This window comes from Arvicola amphibius, chromosome 4 (assembly GCF_903992535.2).
Source record: "Arvicola amphibius chromosome 4, mArvAmp1.2, whole genome shotgun sequence".
NCBI lineage: Eukaryota > Metazoa > Chordata > Mammalia > Rodentia > Cricetidae > Arvicola > Arvicola amphibius.
This window is the reverse complement of record NC_052050.1, coordinates 106,830,624-106,850,462: the sequence shown is the minus strand read 5'-3', so window position 1 is coordinate 106,850,462 and position 19,839 is coordinate 106,830,624. Positions and strand designations below refer to the sequence as shown.

General features: G+C 40.1%; 1 protein-coding gene across 1 annotated transcript in view; it reads right to left on the bottom strand.

Annotated features, from left to right (window-relative positions):
* LOC119811335 (zinc finger protein 431-like) overlaps nt 1–18,996 on the bottom strand; it is a 28,651-nt gene extending 9,655 nt beyond the window's left edge. The window contains exon 1 of the mRNA XM_038325221.1: nt 18,900–18,996. Coding sequence (XP_038181149.1) covers nt 18,900–18,902 — 3 coding nt within the window. The 5' untranslated portion in view covers nt 18,903–18,996. The remainder of the gene's footprint in view (nt 1–18,899) is intronic.
* Nucleotides 18,997–19,839: the final 843 nt, after the last annotated feature.

Genomic DNA, 19,839 nt, shown 5'->3' with positions numbered 1-19,839 from the left:
AACAGGATCCAACATTCTGCTATTTACAAGAAACACACCTCAATCACAAAGACAGACATCTACTCAGAGTAAAGGGTTGGGAAAAGGTTTATCAAGCAAATGGACCTAAGAAACAAGCCGGTTGTGGCCATACTAATTTCTAACAAAGTTGACTTCAAACTAAAATCAATCAGAAGAGATGGAAAGGGACACTTTATACTCATTACAGGAAAAATCTATCAGAATGAAGTCTCAATCCTGAATATCTATGCCCCTAATACAAAAGCACCCATTTATATAAAAGAAACATTACTAGAACTCAAGGCAGCCATCAAACCAAACACACTGATAGTGGGAGACTTCAACACTCCTCTCTCACCAATGGACCAGTCAATTCGACAGAAACCTAACAGAGAATTAAGAGACTTAATAGAGGTAATGAACCAAATGGACTTAACAGACATTTATAGAACATTCCACCCAAACAGGAAAGAATATACCTTCTTCTCTGCGGCTCATGGAACCTTTTCGAAAATTGACCACATACTCGGCAACAAAGCAAACTTCCATAGTTACAAAAACATATTAGTAACCACCTGCATCTTATCGGATCACCATGGATTAAAATTAGAATTCAACAACAATGCTACCCCCAGAAAGCCTACATACTCATGGAAACTGAACAGTCAACTACTGAACCACAGCTGGGTCAAGGAAGAAATAAAGAAAGAAATTAAAGTCTTTCTTGAATTTAATGAAAATAAAGACACAACATACTCAAACTTATGGGACACTATGAAAGCAGTGCTAAGAGGAAAATTCATAGCACTAAGTGCCCACTTAAAAAAAATGGAGAAAGCACACATTGCAGACTTAACAGCACACCTGAAAGCTTTAGAAAAGAAAGAAGCAGACTCACCTAGGAGGAGTAGAAGACTGGAAATTCTTAAACTGAGGGCAGAAATCAACAAAATAGAAACACAGAAAACAATCCAAAGAATCAATGAAACAAAAAGCTGGTTCTTGGAGAAAATCAACAAGATTGACAAACCCTTAGCCAAACTAATCAAACGGCAGAGAGAGAACACACAAATTAATAAGATCAGAAATGAAAAAGGGGACATAACCACAGACACAGAGGAAATTCAGAGAATCATTAGATCTTACTACAAAAGCCTGTATGCCACAAAATTGGAAATGTAATAGAAATGGACACTTTTTTAGATAAGTACCATATACCAAAGTTAAACCAGGACCAGGTAAATGCTCTCAATAGTCCTGTTAGTCGCGAAGAATTAGAAACTGTTATCAGAAACCTCCCTACCAAAAAGAGCCCAGGACCTGATGGGTTCAATGCAGAATTCTACCAGAACTTCCAAGAAGACCTAATACCTATACTCCTTAAGGTATTTCATAATATAGAAACAGAACAGTCATTGCCAAATTCCTTTTATGAAGCTACAATTACTCTGATACCTAAACCACACAAAGACTCAACCAAGACAGAGAATTACAGGCCAATCTCACTTATGAACGTCGATGCAAAAATTCTCAATAAAATACTGGCAAACAGAATCTAAGAACACATTAGAAAAATTATCCACTATGATCAAGTAGGCTTCATCCCAGAGATGCAGGGCTGGTTCAATATATGAAAATCTATCAATGTAATCCATCATATAAATAAACTGAAGGATAAAAACCATATGATCATCTCATTAGATGCAGGAAGAGCATTTGACAAAATTCAGCACCCCTTTATGATAAAGGTCTTTGAGAGATTAGAGATACAGGGGTCATTCCTAAATATAATAAAGGCTATTTACAGCAAGCTGACAGCTAACATCAAATTAAATGGAGAGAAACTCAAGGCCATCCCATTAAATTCAGGAACGCGACAAGGCTGTCCACTCTCTCCTTATCTCTTCAATATAGTCCTTGAAGTTCTAGCAATAGCAATAAGACAAAACAATGGGATCAAGGGGATTCGAATTGGAAAGGAAGAAGTTAAACTTTCGTTATTTGCTGATGATATGATAGTGTACATAAGTGACCCCAAAAACTCCACCAAAGAACTCCTACAGCTGATAAACTCCTTTAGTATCATGGCAGGATTCAAGATCAACTCCAAAAAATCAGTCACCCTCCTATATACAAAGGATAAGGAAGCAGAGAAAGAAATCAGAGAAGCGACACCTTTCACGATAGCCACAAATAGCATAAAATATCTTGGGGTAACTCTAACCAAGGAAGTGAAAGACCTATTTGACAAGAACTTTAAGTCTTTGAAGAAAGAAATTGAAGAGGACACCAGAAAATGGAAGGATCTCCCTTGCTCTTGGATTGGGAGGATCAACATAGTAAAAATGGCAATACTACCAAAGGCAATCTATAGATTTAATGCAATCCCCTTAAAGATCCCATCAAAATTCTTCACAGATCTTGAGAGGACAATAATCAACTTTATATGGAAGAACAAGAAACCCAGGATAGCCAAAACAATCTTATACAAGAAAGGAACTTCTGGAGGCATTACCATCCCTGACTTCAAACTCTATTACAGAGCTACAGTATTGAAAACAGCTTGGTATTGGCATAAATATAGGGAAGTTGACCAATGGAATCGAATAGAAGACCCAGATCTTAACCCACAAATCTATGAACACCTGATTTTTGATAAAGGAGCTAAAAGCACACAATGGAAGAAAGAAAGCATCTTCAACAAATGGTGCTGGCATAACTGGATGTCAACCTGTAGAAGAATGAAACTAGATCCGTGTCTATCACCATGCACAAAACTCAAGTTCAAATGGATTAAAGACCTCAATATCAATCTGAACACACTGAACCTGTTAGAGGAGAAAGTGGGAAGTACTCTACAACATTTGGGCACAGGAGACCGCTTCCTACGTATAGCCCCAGCAGCACAGACATTAAGGGCAACATTGAATAAATGGGACCTCCTGAAGCTGAGCAGCTTCTGTAAAGCAAAGGACACTGTCACTAAGACAAAAAGGCAGCCTACTGACAGGGAAAAGATCTTCACCAACCCCGCAACAGACAAAGGCCTGATCTCCAAAATATATAAGGAACTCAAGAGACTAGACTTTAAAATGCTAATTAACCCAATTAAAAAATGGGGCACTGAACTGAACAGAGAATTCTCAACAGAAGAAGTTCGAATGGCCAAAAGACACTTAAGGGCATGCTCAACCTCCTTAGCAATCAGGGAAATGCAAATCAAAACAACATTGAGATACTATCTTACACCTGTCAGAATGGCTAAAATCAAAAACACCAATGACAGCCTTTGCTGGAGAGGATGTGGAGTAAGGAGTACACTCATCCATTGCTGGTGGGAATGCAAACTTGTGCAACCACTTTGGAAAGCAGTGTGGAAGTTTCTCAGGAAATTTGGGATCAACCTACCCCAGGACCCAGCAATCCCACTCTTGGGAATTTACCCAAGAGATGCCCAATCATATTACAAAAGCATTTGTTCAACTATGTTTATAGCAGCATTATTTGTAATAGCCAGAACCTGGAAACAACCTAGATGCCCTTCAGTGGAAGAATGGATGAAGAAAGTGTGGAATATATACATATTAGAGTACTACTCGGCGGTAAAAAACAATGACATCTTGAATTTTGCATGCAAATCGATGGAAATAGAAAACACCATCCTGAGTGAGGTAACCCAAGCCCAAAAAGATGAACATGGGATGTACTCACTCATAATTGGTTTCTAGCCATAAATAAAGGACATCGAGCCTATAATTCGTAAAAAATCCTAGAGAAGCTATATAAGAAGGTGAACCCAAAGAAAAACATATAGTTATCCTCCTGGATATTGGAAGTAGACAAGATTGCTGGACAAAAAATGGGAACATGGGGGTGGGGTGGGGTGGGGTGGGGGATGGGGGGATGGGGAGAGAAAAGTGTGAAGTGGAGGATGGGAAGCGCTTGGGGGAATAGGATGATTGGGATATAGAAGGGTGGATATGGGAACAAGGAATTATATATCTTAGTTAAGGGAGCCATTCTAGGGTTGGCAGAGACTTGACTCTAGAGGGGTTCCCAGGTGTCCAGGAAGACGCCCCCAGCTAGGTCCTTGGGCAGCTGAGGAGAGGGTGCCAGAAATGTCCAGATCCTATTGCCATACTCATGAATATCTTGCATATCACCATAGAACCTTCACCTGGCATTGGATGGAGAAAATGACAGAGCCCCACATAGGAGCACCGGACTGAGCTCTCAAGGTCCTGATGAGGAGCAAAAGGAGGGAGATCATGAGCAAGGAAGCCAGGACCGCGAGGAGTGCTTTTACCCATTGAGACGGTGGGACAGATCTAACGGGAGACCACCAAGTCCAGTCGGAATGGGACTGATGGAACAGGGGACCAAACCGGACTCTCTGAATGTGGCTGATGGTGGAGGAGGACTGAGAAACCAAGGACAATGGCAATGAACATGAACTCTACAGCATGGTCAGGCTCACTGTGAGCCTTGTCAGTTTGGTTGCTCACCTTCCAACCTGGACTGGAGCTGGGAGGGCCTTGGACTTAACATAGTGAAGGGAACCCTGATGGCTCTTTGTCTTTGGAGAGGGATGGAGTGGGGGTATGGGTGGAAGGGAGGGGAGGGAAGGGGGAGGAGGAGGGGAGGAGATGGAAATCTTTAATAAAAAAATGAGAAAGAAAAAAAAAAAGCCCAGCTTCTGGTAAAGCCAACTGCAGTCATGGCATAAAGTACTAAGCCAATCTTGTTCGAATCCAGAAGTATTAGTCACTCATTGTATGGCAGATGTTCTTGATTATCTGCTTAATGTTGAAATGAAAGTTTAATTTTCAAAGTAATGAACTAAAAGGAAAATCCATAATTTTGAACTATATTATTGGGTATGCTCTTTTCTATTTATCACTACTGAGGATTTGGCTCTGCTCTTTAGGTTGCTTTCTAGACATTTTTGGTTAAACTCTATAAAAAATATAACATCTGAAACAGAGCAGGTTGTTAGCTAATTAAATACAATGGCTGCTATGACAAAAGCTCATAAAATAATCTTTTACTGATAAAGAGCCTACAAAAATTATTTTTCCACTTAATAAAATACAGGTAAATTGTTTGTTCCACACTTTTAATAATTGATGAGTTGCATTAACATGTCACTTGGGACCTATAAAAATGGATCCTCTTTTTAAGATTTTATAAAACTACCTCATGGGTATTACCTAAAGTTAACTCTCAAAATATTACAGAGATTGCTCCTGATGCTTTCACGGATAACTTATTTAGAAACAAGTACATAAATAAAAGCTGACAGTGCTGCGCAGCTCTTATTGCTCCCATGTGTAAAGGTAATGTAGCTATAATTTCTCAAAAATCTTGGCATTCCAACCAGTCTTTAGAGATGTCTCCACTCAGGTTTTAGGCACTGGAATATTATCTCAAGTGAAACAAAATGTAGGGTGGATTAAATTTGTAGGACCTGAAGGACAAGTAGGGCTATTAAAGTCTAGTGTGGCTGAGACAGTCATTAATTTCTGGGGTAGCTATGTATTACAACAATCGGGAGCTCAAATTAGCATTCCTACAGTTTTAGAAAACAGCTCATAAAATGATGTTTAAATTGCAATATGTTCCTGGAAAAGGTACTGGGAAGAATTATCAAGGAAAATCATAGGCTGTAGAAAGACAAAATAGGAACTGGCTGATCAAATTTGGAGTAACAGCCACTGCAGTAACCCAATTGCTCTGTCTTTAGGTTGTCTAACTAATAAACCTGTATGGGTGGAGCAGTGGCCCTTGACTAAAGAAAAATTACAGGCATTTGAAAAACTAGTAAAGGAAGTTAGGTGCTAACACTGAGGAAATTACTAATCCTTGGACTTCTGCATTTGTAATAAAAAAGAAATCTGGAAAATGATGTGAGAGCTGTAAATAAAGTGATTCAGCCTGCAATTCCTCTACCTTCTACAGTAAGAGATTTCCAAGATTCTTTCTTCATTATCCCTTTACAAGAACAAGATGGGGAAAATTTTATTTTTATACTGCCTACCTATAATAATGTCCTGCCTGTAAAAAGATATTAATGGAAGATCCTTCCTCAAGTAATGTTAAACATTCCAAGTTTGTGCCAATATTTTGTGCATCAACCACTGGAAATGGCTCATACACAATTTCTCCAGTCTATTATTTACCAGCATATGAATCATAGTTTATTTGCTGCTTTTGACACAGATACCTTTTAATGTAGTACAAGAAATGTTAGCCTGTTGAGGATTACAAATTTCTCCTGAAAAAATACAAAGAGGAGATTCTTTTAGTTATTTAGGATTTAAATTAAGTTGATAGAGAATCCAGCCACAAAAGATTAGAAGATATCAACTGCACACTCTTAAGATTTTCCAAAAATATTGGGTGTTATTAACTGGTTGCAGCCTACCTTTGGACTGACTACTCAAGAATTCAGTAATTTGTTTCAAAGTTGACAAGGTGACTTAGACTTAACCAGCCCAAAGCAATTAAGAGCTAAAGCCGAAAAGGAATTGGCCCAAACAGACAAGAGTTACAAAGTACCCATGTGGCCAGATTAGATCCCACAACTGGATGGATTTTAGTTGTTTTACCTTCTATCCATTCCCCTAATGGACTCATTATACAAAGGGAGAATAGTATTTTAGAATGGATTCTCCTGGCTCAGAAACAGAGTAAGAAGTTATAAATCTATATAGAAAGGTTTCTGAATTCTTACAAGGAGAAAAATAAGACTTTGTCTATTGTCAAGAATGAATCCAATTGAGATTCTAGTACCCTATACTAATGCAGCAATTATGGAATTGTGGGTGATTTATGAGTGCCAAAGAGTTTGTAACAATTTCTTAGGAGAAATTAACAATAAATATGTGAAAAGTAAGCAACTTCAATTTACAAAAAGAACTGAATGGATTCTTTCCTGCATAGTGAAAAGAGCACCTGTTTCTGCAGCTCTTACATTTTATACTGAGGCAAATGAATTAGGAATGGCTGGTTACAGAGCAGGAAACAGCAGGAAAGTAATTCAAAGTCCATAGAGTTCAGTTAAAAAATCAGAGTTATATGCCATTCTAATAGTTTTATTAAATTTTAATGACTCTCTTAATATGATTATTGATTCTCAATACAGACTGATTCTCAACACAGAAGGGGTTGTATTGCATACAGAAACTGATGGACTTATTCCTGATAATTCAAAATTAATGTTGCTATTCATGCAATCGCAACAAGCAATACAGGATAGAAATGATCCACTATATATCATTCATATTTGATCTCATACTGGATTGCCTGGCCATTAACAAAAGGAAATGAAGAAATTGGTAAGTTACTGATAGGAAATGTGTTGGAATAATTTCATAAGAAGCAGCATGTTAATAGTAAAGGGTTAGAAAATATTTTCTATTGTCTGGCAACAAGCTAAGAAAGTTATTAAAAAACTGTCCTGCTTGTTCTTTGTATAATCAAGTTCCTTTACCTGCAGGAAGTAATGCTAAGGGTACACAAAGCAATGGACTTTGGCAAATGGATATATTTCATTTAACAGAATCTGGAAAATTAAAATTTATACCTCATTTATTGATACTCTAGATTTCAGTGGGCATCTGCTCTAAGTTCTAAAAAAGCTGATTCTATAATTACACATTTATTAGAGGCAATGGGTATAGTGGGCATACCAATACAAATTAAAAGGGATAATGCCCAAGATAGGTATTTTAAAAATACCTTGACTTCACAGTTGAAGTCAAAAGGTATGTTACGTTGGAGAAGAGATTTTGCTTTTGTTTCCACAAAAAATGAGAGGCTGTGGATTTATTCAGCCTAAATTTTCTTTAGGTCCCCATAAGATTATCAACGCCCCCAACCAGCTGGAAGTAGCCTAGAATACTACGCCCACATTCCCCAAAAATGGACTATGGATATTTTGTTTTGTTTTGTTTTGTTTTAAAAAAAAAAAGAGGGGGAAATGGTGCGGGAGAATTGTCTCTATTCTGTCAATCATGTTTTAAACAAATGCTGATTGGCCAGGCAGGAGGTAAAGGTGGGAAAACCAGACAGGAAATAGAAATGATACAATGAGAACAGGAGAACTCTGGGAAGGAGGAAGTTGATTCCTCCCACTCCTGCTCAGACCACCGAGGCAGCAGGATATGATCTGCCCCACTGAAAAAAGGTACTGAGCCACACGGCTAACATAGATAAAAAAAAAAAATGGGTTAATCAAGATATGAGAGTTAGCCAGTGAGCTAATGGGCCAATCAGCTTTATAACTTATAGAGGTCTCTGTGTTATTTCTTTGGGGCTCGCCAGCTGTGGGGTACCGGGCGGGACAAAAACCCAAACAAGCAGGCCTGGCCCCCTCATGTTACAGCCCTAGCTTATGTTTCCATTAAAATGAAACAATTTTTGTATGTTATATATAAAACACATTATATGGATACTGCATAATCCTACAGGACAAGCAATTGTTGAAATACCTAATCACACCCTAAAAGAGGTACATTTTAAACAGAAGGGGGATATAAGAACCCTTTCCCCCCAGGGATAGATTGCACAATGCTTTACTAACTTTAAAAAATTTTACATGCTAACGAAAGAGAAAACACCTGCTGAAAGACATTAAATTGTGGACAAAACTGCTGAATTGATTCAATGTGTACTATAATGATGTTTTAACATTAGAATGGGAACCAGGGCAAGTGTTACAATTGGCTTGAAGGTATGCTTATGTTTCTGCAGGAGACAAGAAGTTATGGATACCATTGAAATTGATAAAAATTCAATCAAATCTCTGAATGCTGCAAACTTGTTCCTTGTTATGCTATCTGTGGTAACTGTACAGGTAACAGAAGCAAACTATACACACTGGGCCTATGCTCCTAATCCTCCAATTAACACAGGAGTAATTGGGGAGATACAGATTTCCTTATGGTAGTTAATGAATCTTCTTGGCTACCTAGTCCTTATGACAACTGAGGACCTGCTAAGCCTATGGAGGAGGGTAAGGAAATCATAAATCGTATACTATGGTAGTACAAAGAATTTCTATTTGTATGGGAAATGAAACTCAGTGTCTAAATGGAACCTTTCAAGTGTGATTATCTATAGTTAATATTACCCAGGATTATCATAAGAAGTTTAATATGCTTCATGCATCGGCCTTAGGGGACAGGAGTCCCCTAAATGATGCTAGTTTCATAAATCTACCGTTCAGAAGTGTTACCAATAAGGAATCTGAGTGGGTACATTGGCAGCAATGTCAGAGTGAGAACTCTCAAGTGCTAATTAACATCTTTCATGGAGACATCATAGACTGGAACCCTTTTGGCTTCCCTGAAGGAAATATTCTCATTCAGAATTAAGATAGCACAGATGTAGTTCAAATGGAACTGTAGAAATTATTTCTATGGTTAATGAAACATTTCAATGGCGTGGAGTTGGAATCTCAAACACTCTGCACTTGGTCAGTTCAGTTTAGACCAACTTGTGGAAATTAGGAAATGCCTTCCACCATCTTAAAACATGGGAAGGAAAGATAAACATTAAGGATGATAAGTATACATTGTGTTTTAGATAAAAATCAAAGTCACCTCTTTATAGCGTATGTATAATTACCTTATTTGCTACTGAAGGGACTTGTACAATGTCACCAGGAGTGTGGCTATTGGGATCAGAGAAATGCAAATCAAAACAACTCTGAGATTCCATCTTACACCTGAAAGGATGGCCAAGATCAAAAACACTGAGGACAACTTATGCTGGAGAGGTTGTGGGGAAAAGGAAACACTTCTGCATTGCTGGTGGGAGTGCAAGCTGATACAGCCCCTTTGGATGTCAGTGTGGCGATTTCTCAGAAAATTTGTAAACAATCTTCCTCAAGACTCAGTAATACCACTTTTGGGTATATAGCCAAAGGATGCTCAATCGTGCCACAAGGACATGTGCTCAACTATGTTCATAGCAGCTTTGTTTGTCATAGCCGGAACCTGGAAACAACCTAAATGCCCCTTGACTGAAGAATGGGTAAGGAAAATGTGTACATTTACACAATGGAGTACTACACAGCAGAAAAAAATCTTGAATTTTGCGGGAAAATGAATGGAGCTAGAAAACATTATTTTGAGTGAGGTAACCCAGACACAGAAAGACAATTATCACATGTACTCACTCATAGGTGGTTTTTTAACATATAACAAAGAAAGCCAGCCTACAAATCACAATTCCAGAGAATTTTAGACAACAATGAGGACACTAAAGGAGACTTACATATATCTAATTTACATGGAAAGTAGAAAGTAGAAAAAGACAAGATCTCCTAAGTAAATTGGAAGCATGGGGACTTTGGGGGAGGTTTGAAGTGGGGAGGGGAGAGGCAGAGAAGGGAGCAGAGAAAAATGTAGAGCTCAATAAATATCAAAAAAAAGAAAGAAAAATTTGGGGCCAAATTATCACAGAGTCATCTCTAGTTCAATTTTTCATGGAGTCTATTTCCCACTAAAGTCCTGTGACCTCGACCTTCTGTCTGCACCGCTCTCAGCAGCCTCCTCTTCCTAGTCCAGCACGAATAGCCCATTGAACTCCATGCACGTTTAAAGCCTGCTATCTTCCACATTCCTCCAAAAGACATTTCCAAGTTCTGCCCAACAACAAAATCAATTTGTTGTACCATCTTTTTCCCCCCAATTTGTTTCTCTGCTTCTGTGATTAAATCCTCTAACCAAAAGCTTCTCAGGTAATAAACGAATTTATTACGCTGATTCTGCCAGCTTAGGATAGAAAATTAAGTTTGAAGATGAAGGCAAAAACCACTGGCAAACATTGTTTCCTGGCTTTCTCTCTTATTAGACCACTGTCACATGCTCAGCTAGTTCTCTTATCCAGCCCAGGCCCACTTGCTTAGGAATATTGCCATACTCACTAAAAGAGCCTTCCCGTATCAATCATCAATCAACACAATTTCTCACAGACATAGTAACCAGTCTTTTTGATGGGGGCATGCCCTCAACTGCAGCTCACTCAGACTGTAGGCTCTGAAATGTTGACAACTGAACCTAATTAGGACACAGATACAATAATATATGAGAAAGTTTTAAAAACCCAAAACCAGTGTGCTAACCATATCATCACGTAAAGCAGCAAAAACCCAACATTGACAATTGCAGCACTGGGAAAAGACAGATGTGCCAAGAAATGAGAGAGCCTTTAGCATCCAGAAGGAAAAACTAAAACTGTTTCTCACAGAAAGTCCCCAAACCAACAAAACTCAAGGAACTCATAACATAATAGAGCAAAGTTTCTGAATACAAATATTGGTGAAGGTCCATCAAATACTTTCCAGAAAAACAACAATTATTATTTAGATTATAATTAAAAAACTCACACAACATAGATGGCACCACTGACAAGGGGCACAAGAACAGACCAATAAATTTAACATAGACCTTAAGACAAGATTCTAACAAAAATCAAAATTAAAAAAAAAAAAAAATCACAGGCCAGCAGTCACCCTGTGCACTCTGGAGAGCCGTCCCACCAAAACTGGAAAGATTCACTTGAAGCCTTCTAATGTTTTAACACTGTAGAAAATAGCTTTGATTACTAAAAGTATCTCGTTCCCTCATGATAAAGCCAAGGTGTCTGTGAGGATCTCGTAGGAACTATTTTGTTTCCTATGGTTGAAGAGTGGATGTAAGTCTGCACCAGAGTAAGGAAATATAAACTTTGCCTGGTCTACAAGAGCTAGTTCCAGGACAGGCTCTAGAAACTACAGGGAAACCCTGTCTCGAAAAAAACCAAAAAAAAAAAAAAAAAAAAAACAAGATAACGGATTTTTAAAGAGACAGTGTATGATTTGTATTATACACCTAAAGCAACCTGTTTTGCTCTAATTGCTTTATAAGTCATAAGCACTTTTGAAAACAAGTTTATCATCATCTGTATGTGTATGCTTGTGTGTGTAAGAATGTCTTCCATGTGTATATGGGTGACACACACACCAGAGAAGAGGATGAAGACATCCTGGATCCCAAGGAGCAGGTGGTTATGAGCCTCTCAACTTGGGTGTTGGTATCTGAACTCAAGATACCAACTCAGGTCAACTCCAATAAGAATACTTGCTAAGTGACCTGCACACAAACATAGTACTTCCTGTCCAATGAATTGGAAGTCTTTCACAGCTTTAACAACAACAAAAACCTAAATAAACAGCAAAGTATGGAAATGAGCTCTATGAATCTGATGCCTCCGTATTACGATGTTAGGTGTAGGACCAGGCAGGCTGTCCCTGGGCATCTACCCCTCTCAGGGTTGTCCCTAGCACAGCAACACAACACCCCCTTCAGCCTTCCCTCTTCCCTGGTCACACCTCTAATAGATTCAACAGACCATCCCTAGCTGTCCTTCCCTTCCTGCCCCACCTCTGTGTCCCAGACCCCAACTTGGGCTGACAACCCTGTTCAGCCAGAGGCCATGCCTGCCAGACGACTAGATAGGCTGCACAAAGACCTATCCCACTATCTGCTACCACAGACCCAGTTCTCACAGTTGCCCACAGAACTGGAACAGAATACCAAAGGTACCTTCCTCTCACCCTGTTCACACCACCTGTGAATCCCTCAGACCATCCCCACTTGCTTCATCTCTGTATCCCAGACACCCATTGCTCAGTCACATCTCATGCGTGCCAGAAGATCAGGTAGGTTGTCTGGAGATTTACCACACTGTTAACCCAGACCTGATTTTCGGTTGCCCCAGCACAGGAATAGGACAATAGGATTAGAGATGGTTCAACATATGAAAATCAGTAAATGTAATCCACCATATAAATAAATTGAAAGGAAAAAAAGCACAGGATCATCGCATTACACTGAAAAAGCCTTTGACAAAATACAACACTGATTCATGACAAAAGTCATGAAGAAAAAGAGATTAGGCATACAAGGGACATGCATAAACATAAGAAAGGAAATTTATAGCAAGCCTACAGCCAACATCAAATTAAATGGAGAGAACCTGAAACCAATTTCACTAAAATCAGGAACAGGCAAGGTGGTCCACTCTCTCCGTATCTCTTCAATATAGTACTTTATGTTCTCACTAGAGCAAAAAGACAACTGAAGAAGATCCGGGGGATATAATTTGAAAAGGAAGAATTCAAAGAATCATTATTTGCAGATGATATGATAGCATATATATGCATATACATATATAGCATACACGTGTGTATGCATCTATACATTCACACACATATACACATATACACACACACATGACCATACAAATTCAACTGCTAAACTCTACAGTCAATAAACACTTTCAGCAAAGTGACTGAATACAAGATTAACTCAACAGAAAAAAAAAATTAGAAACCCTTATATATAAATGATAAGTAGGCTGAAAAATAAATCAGAGAAATAGCACCCTTCACAATAGCTTCAAATATTATCAAACATGTTGGGGTAACTCTAAAAAAGCAAGTGAAAGACTTGCATAAAGGACCTGTCAGAAAAAACCCTATGAAAATGATTATTGCCTCAGCTAGATTCTCTGTTCTTTCTGCCCTTCATCTTCTACTGCTACCTGTAGTGTAGACAAGATGGCTGGGGCTCTCACATCCACCTGACAAAGACAGTGCATTAAAGAATAAAATAGGATGGGAAAAAGAAATGGGGTGACACTGCCTAAGCTGTAATTAAGTGCTGTAAGAGTAAGTCCTTTCTAAGTGCATAATCATTTAATCATTGTTATTGTAACACTATATCATCACAATGGCCTTCTGAGGCACCCAGTATGTTATTTTCCTACCAGGGCCACTGTGAATATAAGTGCCATGAGCATGAGAGATCTGGTTCTTCGTAGAACCATGGAAGATACACTGAGAAGACTGCTGGGTCCGGAGCAATTCTGTCATTTTATGAGAACTCTGTATCCTGTAAACACACATACAGAACAAGAATGTCTGGGAACACAGTTTACTCTGATGTTTGTGATGAGGTGGCTTGGGTGTAGGTAATATGACTAAATGCATCAGAATACATACAATAACAAGTGTACTTTTATATCAACTATGACAGCATAACATGGCTTTAACTGATTTTTGTAGTGACATTTCATTTGTATTTTAATAATAAAGTTTGCCTGAAGTTCAGAGAGTAAAACAGCCACACTGATCAGTCTTACGGACCAGGCAATGGTACCACACATCTTTAATCCCAGCAGTCACATTAGTCACACAGAAACTCCATATTCCCAGCCCCAGAGAGAGGAATATAAGACGAGAGGAGACAGCTCTCAGTCAGTCTCATTCTGAGATTCCTGAAGGCAGGATCACCATTTCGGACTGAGATAGAAGTAAGAGCCAGTGGCTGACTGTTTTGAACCCCAATTTCTGTCTCTGGGTTCTTATTAATCGTGCTACAGATTTTAACTGATATCTGTGGGAAATCCCAACCTACTGCTATCAGAGTCTATTTCACATGCTACTACGCTGTCCCATGAAACACTCTGATCCACTGTTCAATTCTGGAGCATGTTTGATTTTTACTCTTTTAGTTTTCTCAATTGAATCAAACTTAGTGGGATATCGTTTATGTGATTATTATTATGAATTCTGTGCACTGGCCTATTCTGCATTCCTCTTCTCTGGCTTCGTATATTATGTCACACCAGTGTCAGATTCACCCTTACTGCAGTTTGCTAAGTGGGTGATTATGCAGAATAGTATCCTTTATCCTTTTACATTCCTGTAAACATTACCATCCACATGACTTTTTTAAAGGATGTTGGGTATGTTCAATTTGAAGTATAAGTTTAATAATCCAAAGAAAATTCCCAAAGATTTTTAACAGGAAACCTGAAAGCCACACTCCATGTGGAAAATGAGAATTTTCAATGGAACTATGAAGAAATAGTAAATACACTAATACAATGTGACTTCTGTACTTATCACAAATTTACACCAAACAAAAATGTGTGAAGAATATGAATGGAGGGAAAAAGCAAAGAACAAAAGCACAAAAAGATAGTCACGTTTTCTTCAAAAGACCTAAGGAAACACAGCTAGGAAGACAGTGAACTTGACCAATGCTGCCTATGGTTGAGCTGTATAGAAATCAAATAAGCAAAGACTTCAACAAAACTCACAAGAGTGATTCAAAGTGACCCCCAAAGTGTTATATTTCTGACCTTCCAAGTACTGGTCTCTCTTCCAAACAGCCCCATGCTCTGGAGTGCTCTCTGGAAGTGGAGGGCATCATAAAGGTGGGCTATGGCTCTGTAGCACCTCCCTCTCCTGCCTTTGTGATTTCAGGCAAACCCCACTCCACTGATGCCCACACACACAACAACAATGAACACGAATAATTTAAAGTGTGCTTCCTGCCACATGGAGTAGGGCACAAGATGTGGAATGTGCCTATCCTTCAATGCAACACTATGCACACCTGGAAAACCTCTGCTGCTCAGAAACTCCTTTTATCCCTGCAATTTAATTCCTCTGATCAAGTATTACTGAACGATAAGGCCCATCACCTCCCTTCTACCAATTTCTAAGCTATCTGTAATTTATCACACAAAACTGAATGTGGAATACAACACTCAGAACTCTTAGAAAGCAGACCTTCAGTTTTCTAATGTCTTCCCACTGCACATTAAAAGTAACGCCTGTGTGTGCACACTGGACGGTGCTATTACAAACATCCCAGTTCCCATGATTAAGGTTGCAGTCTCCCCATCCCTAGAGAATCCACCTTCAGGAAGGCTCAGAGGCCAAGGCCACCGTCCAGACCACCACATGGCCCAAGAGAAGCACAGTGTGGCTCACGATTCATTCTAGTCAGAGACTATATATGAATATGGACAGTGCAGCTGCACTGCTGTTCCTGGTCCGGGGTCAATGGCCCCACACTCACTATAGCATGGCTTGTGGTCTCCCTCACTTCTCCCTAGATCAGAACAAGAGGAGACTCCTGGAAAGAACATGCGCTACCTTCCCAGAGTCCCTCATTAGCTAGGGCTACCCAGCAGGGCCTCAGGACAGTAGCAGCTCCCCTGCTGGGTGAGCAGAGATCAAATGACTCTGCCATCATAGGCCTTCCCAGCTCCACTCTTCTACCCCAGAAGACAAGGCTCTAGTCTGGGAAATCTGTAGTTTGGCAGAATCTTCCCCTCTCCCAGAGCACGGAACCCTTTTATGAACATTCCATTACAGCTCAATGTCCAGTGCAGTAACCCACTGCTTCAGAGCTGGGAGGTCCTGTGGCCAAACATAGGTCATAGTCAAACACTAGCTGTTGTTAAAGCAAAAAGAAGCCATGGATGAAAAAAATGAAGGGTCTATGGGAGGACCTGGAGGCAGGAAAAACATGGTGGAAATGATGTAATTATAATCCCCAAAATTATAATAAAAAGATGAAACAGGCTTTATATTCAGGTGCTCCAGAGACCAGGGATTTGTATTAGAGCACACCAAGTACTTCTTATGCCATTTCTCTCAGACTGTACATGGTAAACCTGGAAAACACAGTCCTGTTAGGCAGGGCCACACCATGTTACCAGGTTCTTTTATTTTGCTTTAAGTAGAGTAACTACTGGAATTTTGTTTCACAAGAACTTCAGTTCTGTATCCAGACTCTTATTACCCTGTCTGTGGACCAGAGAAATGGCCAGTCAGGACATCTATAGATTACCTCACTACTCATTGCTAATGTCAATACTGTCAAAGCAGGAAAGCGTTCACCTTCCTTCCTGCCATCCCTTTCTGTGCTGTGATTACAACTGCCTTAAAGATGGTCAGTAAGCCCAATTCTTACAGTTCCCTCAGCATATGTAATTGTACATTCCCAACGAAAACCAGGCAAGTTGGAAGACACTCATTAACTGGTCTGTTTTTCCTTCTCACTGACCAGTCAAGGCCCAGCCTGGCAGGAGTCTGGACTGTCTTTCCAGCACTGGGCAGCAGAGGTAGGATTAGGTGTTCAAAGCAATTCTCAATTACATAGCATGAGGAGAACCTGAGTACAAGAGGCACTGAACTAAACCAGTGGTTCTCAACTTTCCTAATGCCAAGGCACTTTAATTCAGTTCTTCATGTTGTGGTACACTCCCTCCCCCAATTATAAAAGTATTTTCACTGCTACTTTATAATTATAATTTTGCTATAAATCATAATATAAACATCTGTGTTTTCTGCAGTCTTGGGCCATCCCTGTGATAGGCTTGTTTGACCCTCAAGGGAACCTCAGCCCCACAGGCTGAAAACCACTCCTCTAAACTGATGCATAAAGAAATGAATAAACAGCACTTAAGAAAAACAAAGAGAAATTCTTAATGACCAAGAAACACAGGAAAATGGAAACAAAGAGATTACACCAGTAATTCATTTAAAGAAAATGAAATCTTAAAAATGGTATCAATAATTGACTTTTTAAAATTATAAAAATTGGAAGAACACTAGGGTATGCTGACTTTGAAACAGCAGGCACTTCCCTGATAGACAGAAGGCCTCTCTCTACCATTAATAAGACAATGGAGGACTTTGTCCCTTGTAAAATGTTAGCTGCTGAGTGCTGTAAGCTGACACAGTTACAGCCGATGAATGGCCTGTGTCTCAAACCTCTCAGCTGACTTAATTGTATCAACCAGGATTGCACATATCTGCATAGGAGAGTTCCCTAATTGGAAACTTAGTACTCAGTAGTTCAAGCTACCCTCCCTAAACTGAACAGCCACCAATTCTGTCTCCATTCACACTGAAGGATTAGTACATGCATGGAAATTGCAGAGAAAGTCACTCGCCCTACCCCATCAGGTCTTTCTTAATGATGGAATCCCTGCAACTCAGTGACTTAAACGTCAGCCATGGGGATAAGAGGACAGTGCCCTGCAGAGCTACAGACAGGGTTCAAGTCCACCTCAATCAACACAGGAGACCTTGACTCAAAACCACTTTTCAAAAAGGCTGGAGATGCAGCTGTTCTAGAACTATTGTACCTTTATGGCACAGCAGGACTTAAAGTTGGTTGTGAACCCGTAATGGCCCCTTCCTTGAGCTGCATGTTAGAGGGCTGGTCTTTGATGGGGAGCTGGGCATTTTTGGCAGGTTATAAATCAGGGTTGTCTCCTCTGTTACGGGAATGTACCTTAACCACTGGATAATCCTGGTGAACACACATTTACATTTTATCACACTAATCTCTAACAAGCATGGTTAGCATACTACTTATTTTGGGGTTATTTGGGAGGCGGCCTTCCCTTAGCTAAGTTCCACTTTGTCATTTACTGTCTTCTAAGAGCTGGCAAACCCTTATACTCTCAATTCTGCGGCCATCGACTCTACTCTTCTACGTCACAGTTTAGCAGCGGAGCGCTGCTCTACACAGGAGACACTTCACAAGCTCCACAAAATTATTCCTTATTCCTTCTGGAATAATTTTGTGCACCTAAATGTTCAATGTTAAAAGTGCAGAACTTCTGGAAGATAGTGGAGAGATCAGAGCTCTCCGAGTTTGGCAAATCTGCCTTCCACAGAGACAATACACGCACTACAGGAGCCGGCATTTCACAGTGACGTCAAGGATGTTTCTAAGCACAGTCCCGCTCCCAATAACCCGCGCAAACTCAGCCCGCAGAGTGAAGTTATTCAGAGGCTTCCGCCCTGCCCAAGGAGTTACAAGGACCACGGAGGACACGCAGGACCGTGCAGGACCAGGCGGGACCACGTTTAACTTTGCAGCTGGCTGCTGGTCCCCACCGAGCTGTGGGAGGACCCACCACACCGGCTCCCATGGCTCCGGAGGTCGCTCAGGTCGCTCTTCTGGGGACAGCGACCCTTGGCTCACCATGGCTGACCGCCCCTGCCTGTCTGGGGACGGCAGCCCCTCACTCACCATGGTGCGCTGCCGGACTTGCCGGCACTCTGCCCACAGCTTTCCCAGGCGGAGAACCCAGCACAGCACCCAAGACAACTTCCGCCTTCCTCAGCACACCGGACAACTTCCGCTTTCCTCAGCAGCGGCTCTGAGCCAGAAGCCCGGTGCCCGGAAGAACCCTCCCATATGACTGGCAGATCTGTTGGAGAGTGACAGGAATACTTGTCCCGGGGCCTGGAGAATTGAAGGGACCCAGCACAAAGGTTCCCGATCCTGGCTCTCACACTAAGCCCAAAACCTATCCCAAATTGGATGCAGATTTCAGCCATTTACAACAGCAAGTTTCAGGTTAATATAAACCAATCAATTCAATTTTAAAAGGAAGTGGACAAATTCAGACGATATTACATAGAAGGAACACAGGGTATCTCAAGAACATTATAAACAAAGTACACAGTGCTTTTGTAACCAAAAAAAAAAAAAAAAAACCACAGCCCCATGTATGAAAAGGGTTGCATAATCAGGATCTGAAGCAACCCCTTCCCAAAGGCCTGTTTCCGTATCATGAACAAATTCTAGGTTTTAGAGAAGATCTGTCTTTGCTCTTAGGAGAAAACTGCTAAGGCCGGGCAGGTTGCCAAACTCAGGTCTAATTTATCAAGTATCTTCTAAAAGTTTTGCATTTTGCAATTGACATTTAAGCTTAAGATTCATTCGCAGCTAATTTTGTGGAGGTTGTAAATGACATTTTATGAACTAGGTAACACTCCATACTAAGCTTTAATGTAGAAGAGTAGACTTGTTGATAGGATTTACCAATGCTTAGGGGTTAGTAAGTCACACAAAGGAGAATTTAGCTAAGGGGTGATGCCTCTAAAACACCATCTTAATAAATAGGATGCTAACAAGGCTTGTTAGAGATTAGTATGCTAGGATGTAAATGTTTATTTACCTTTTA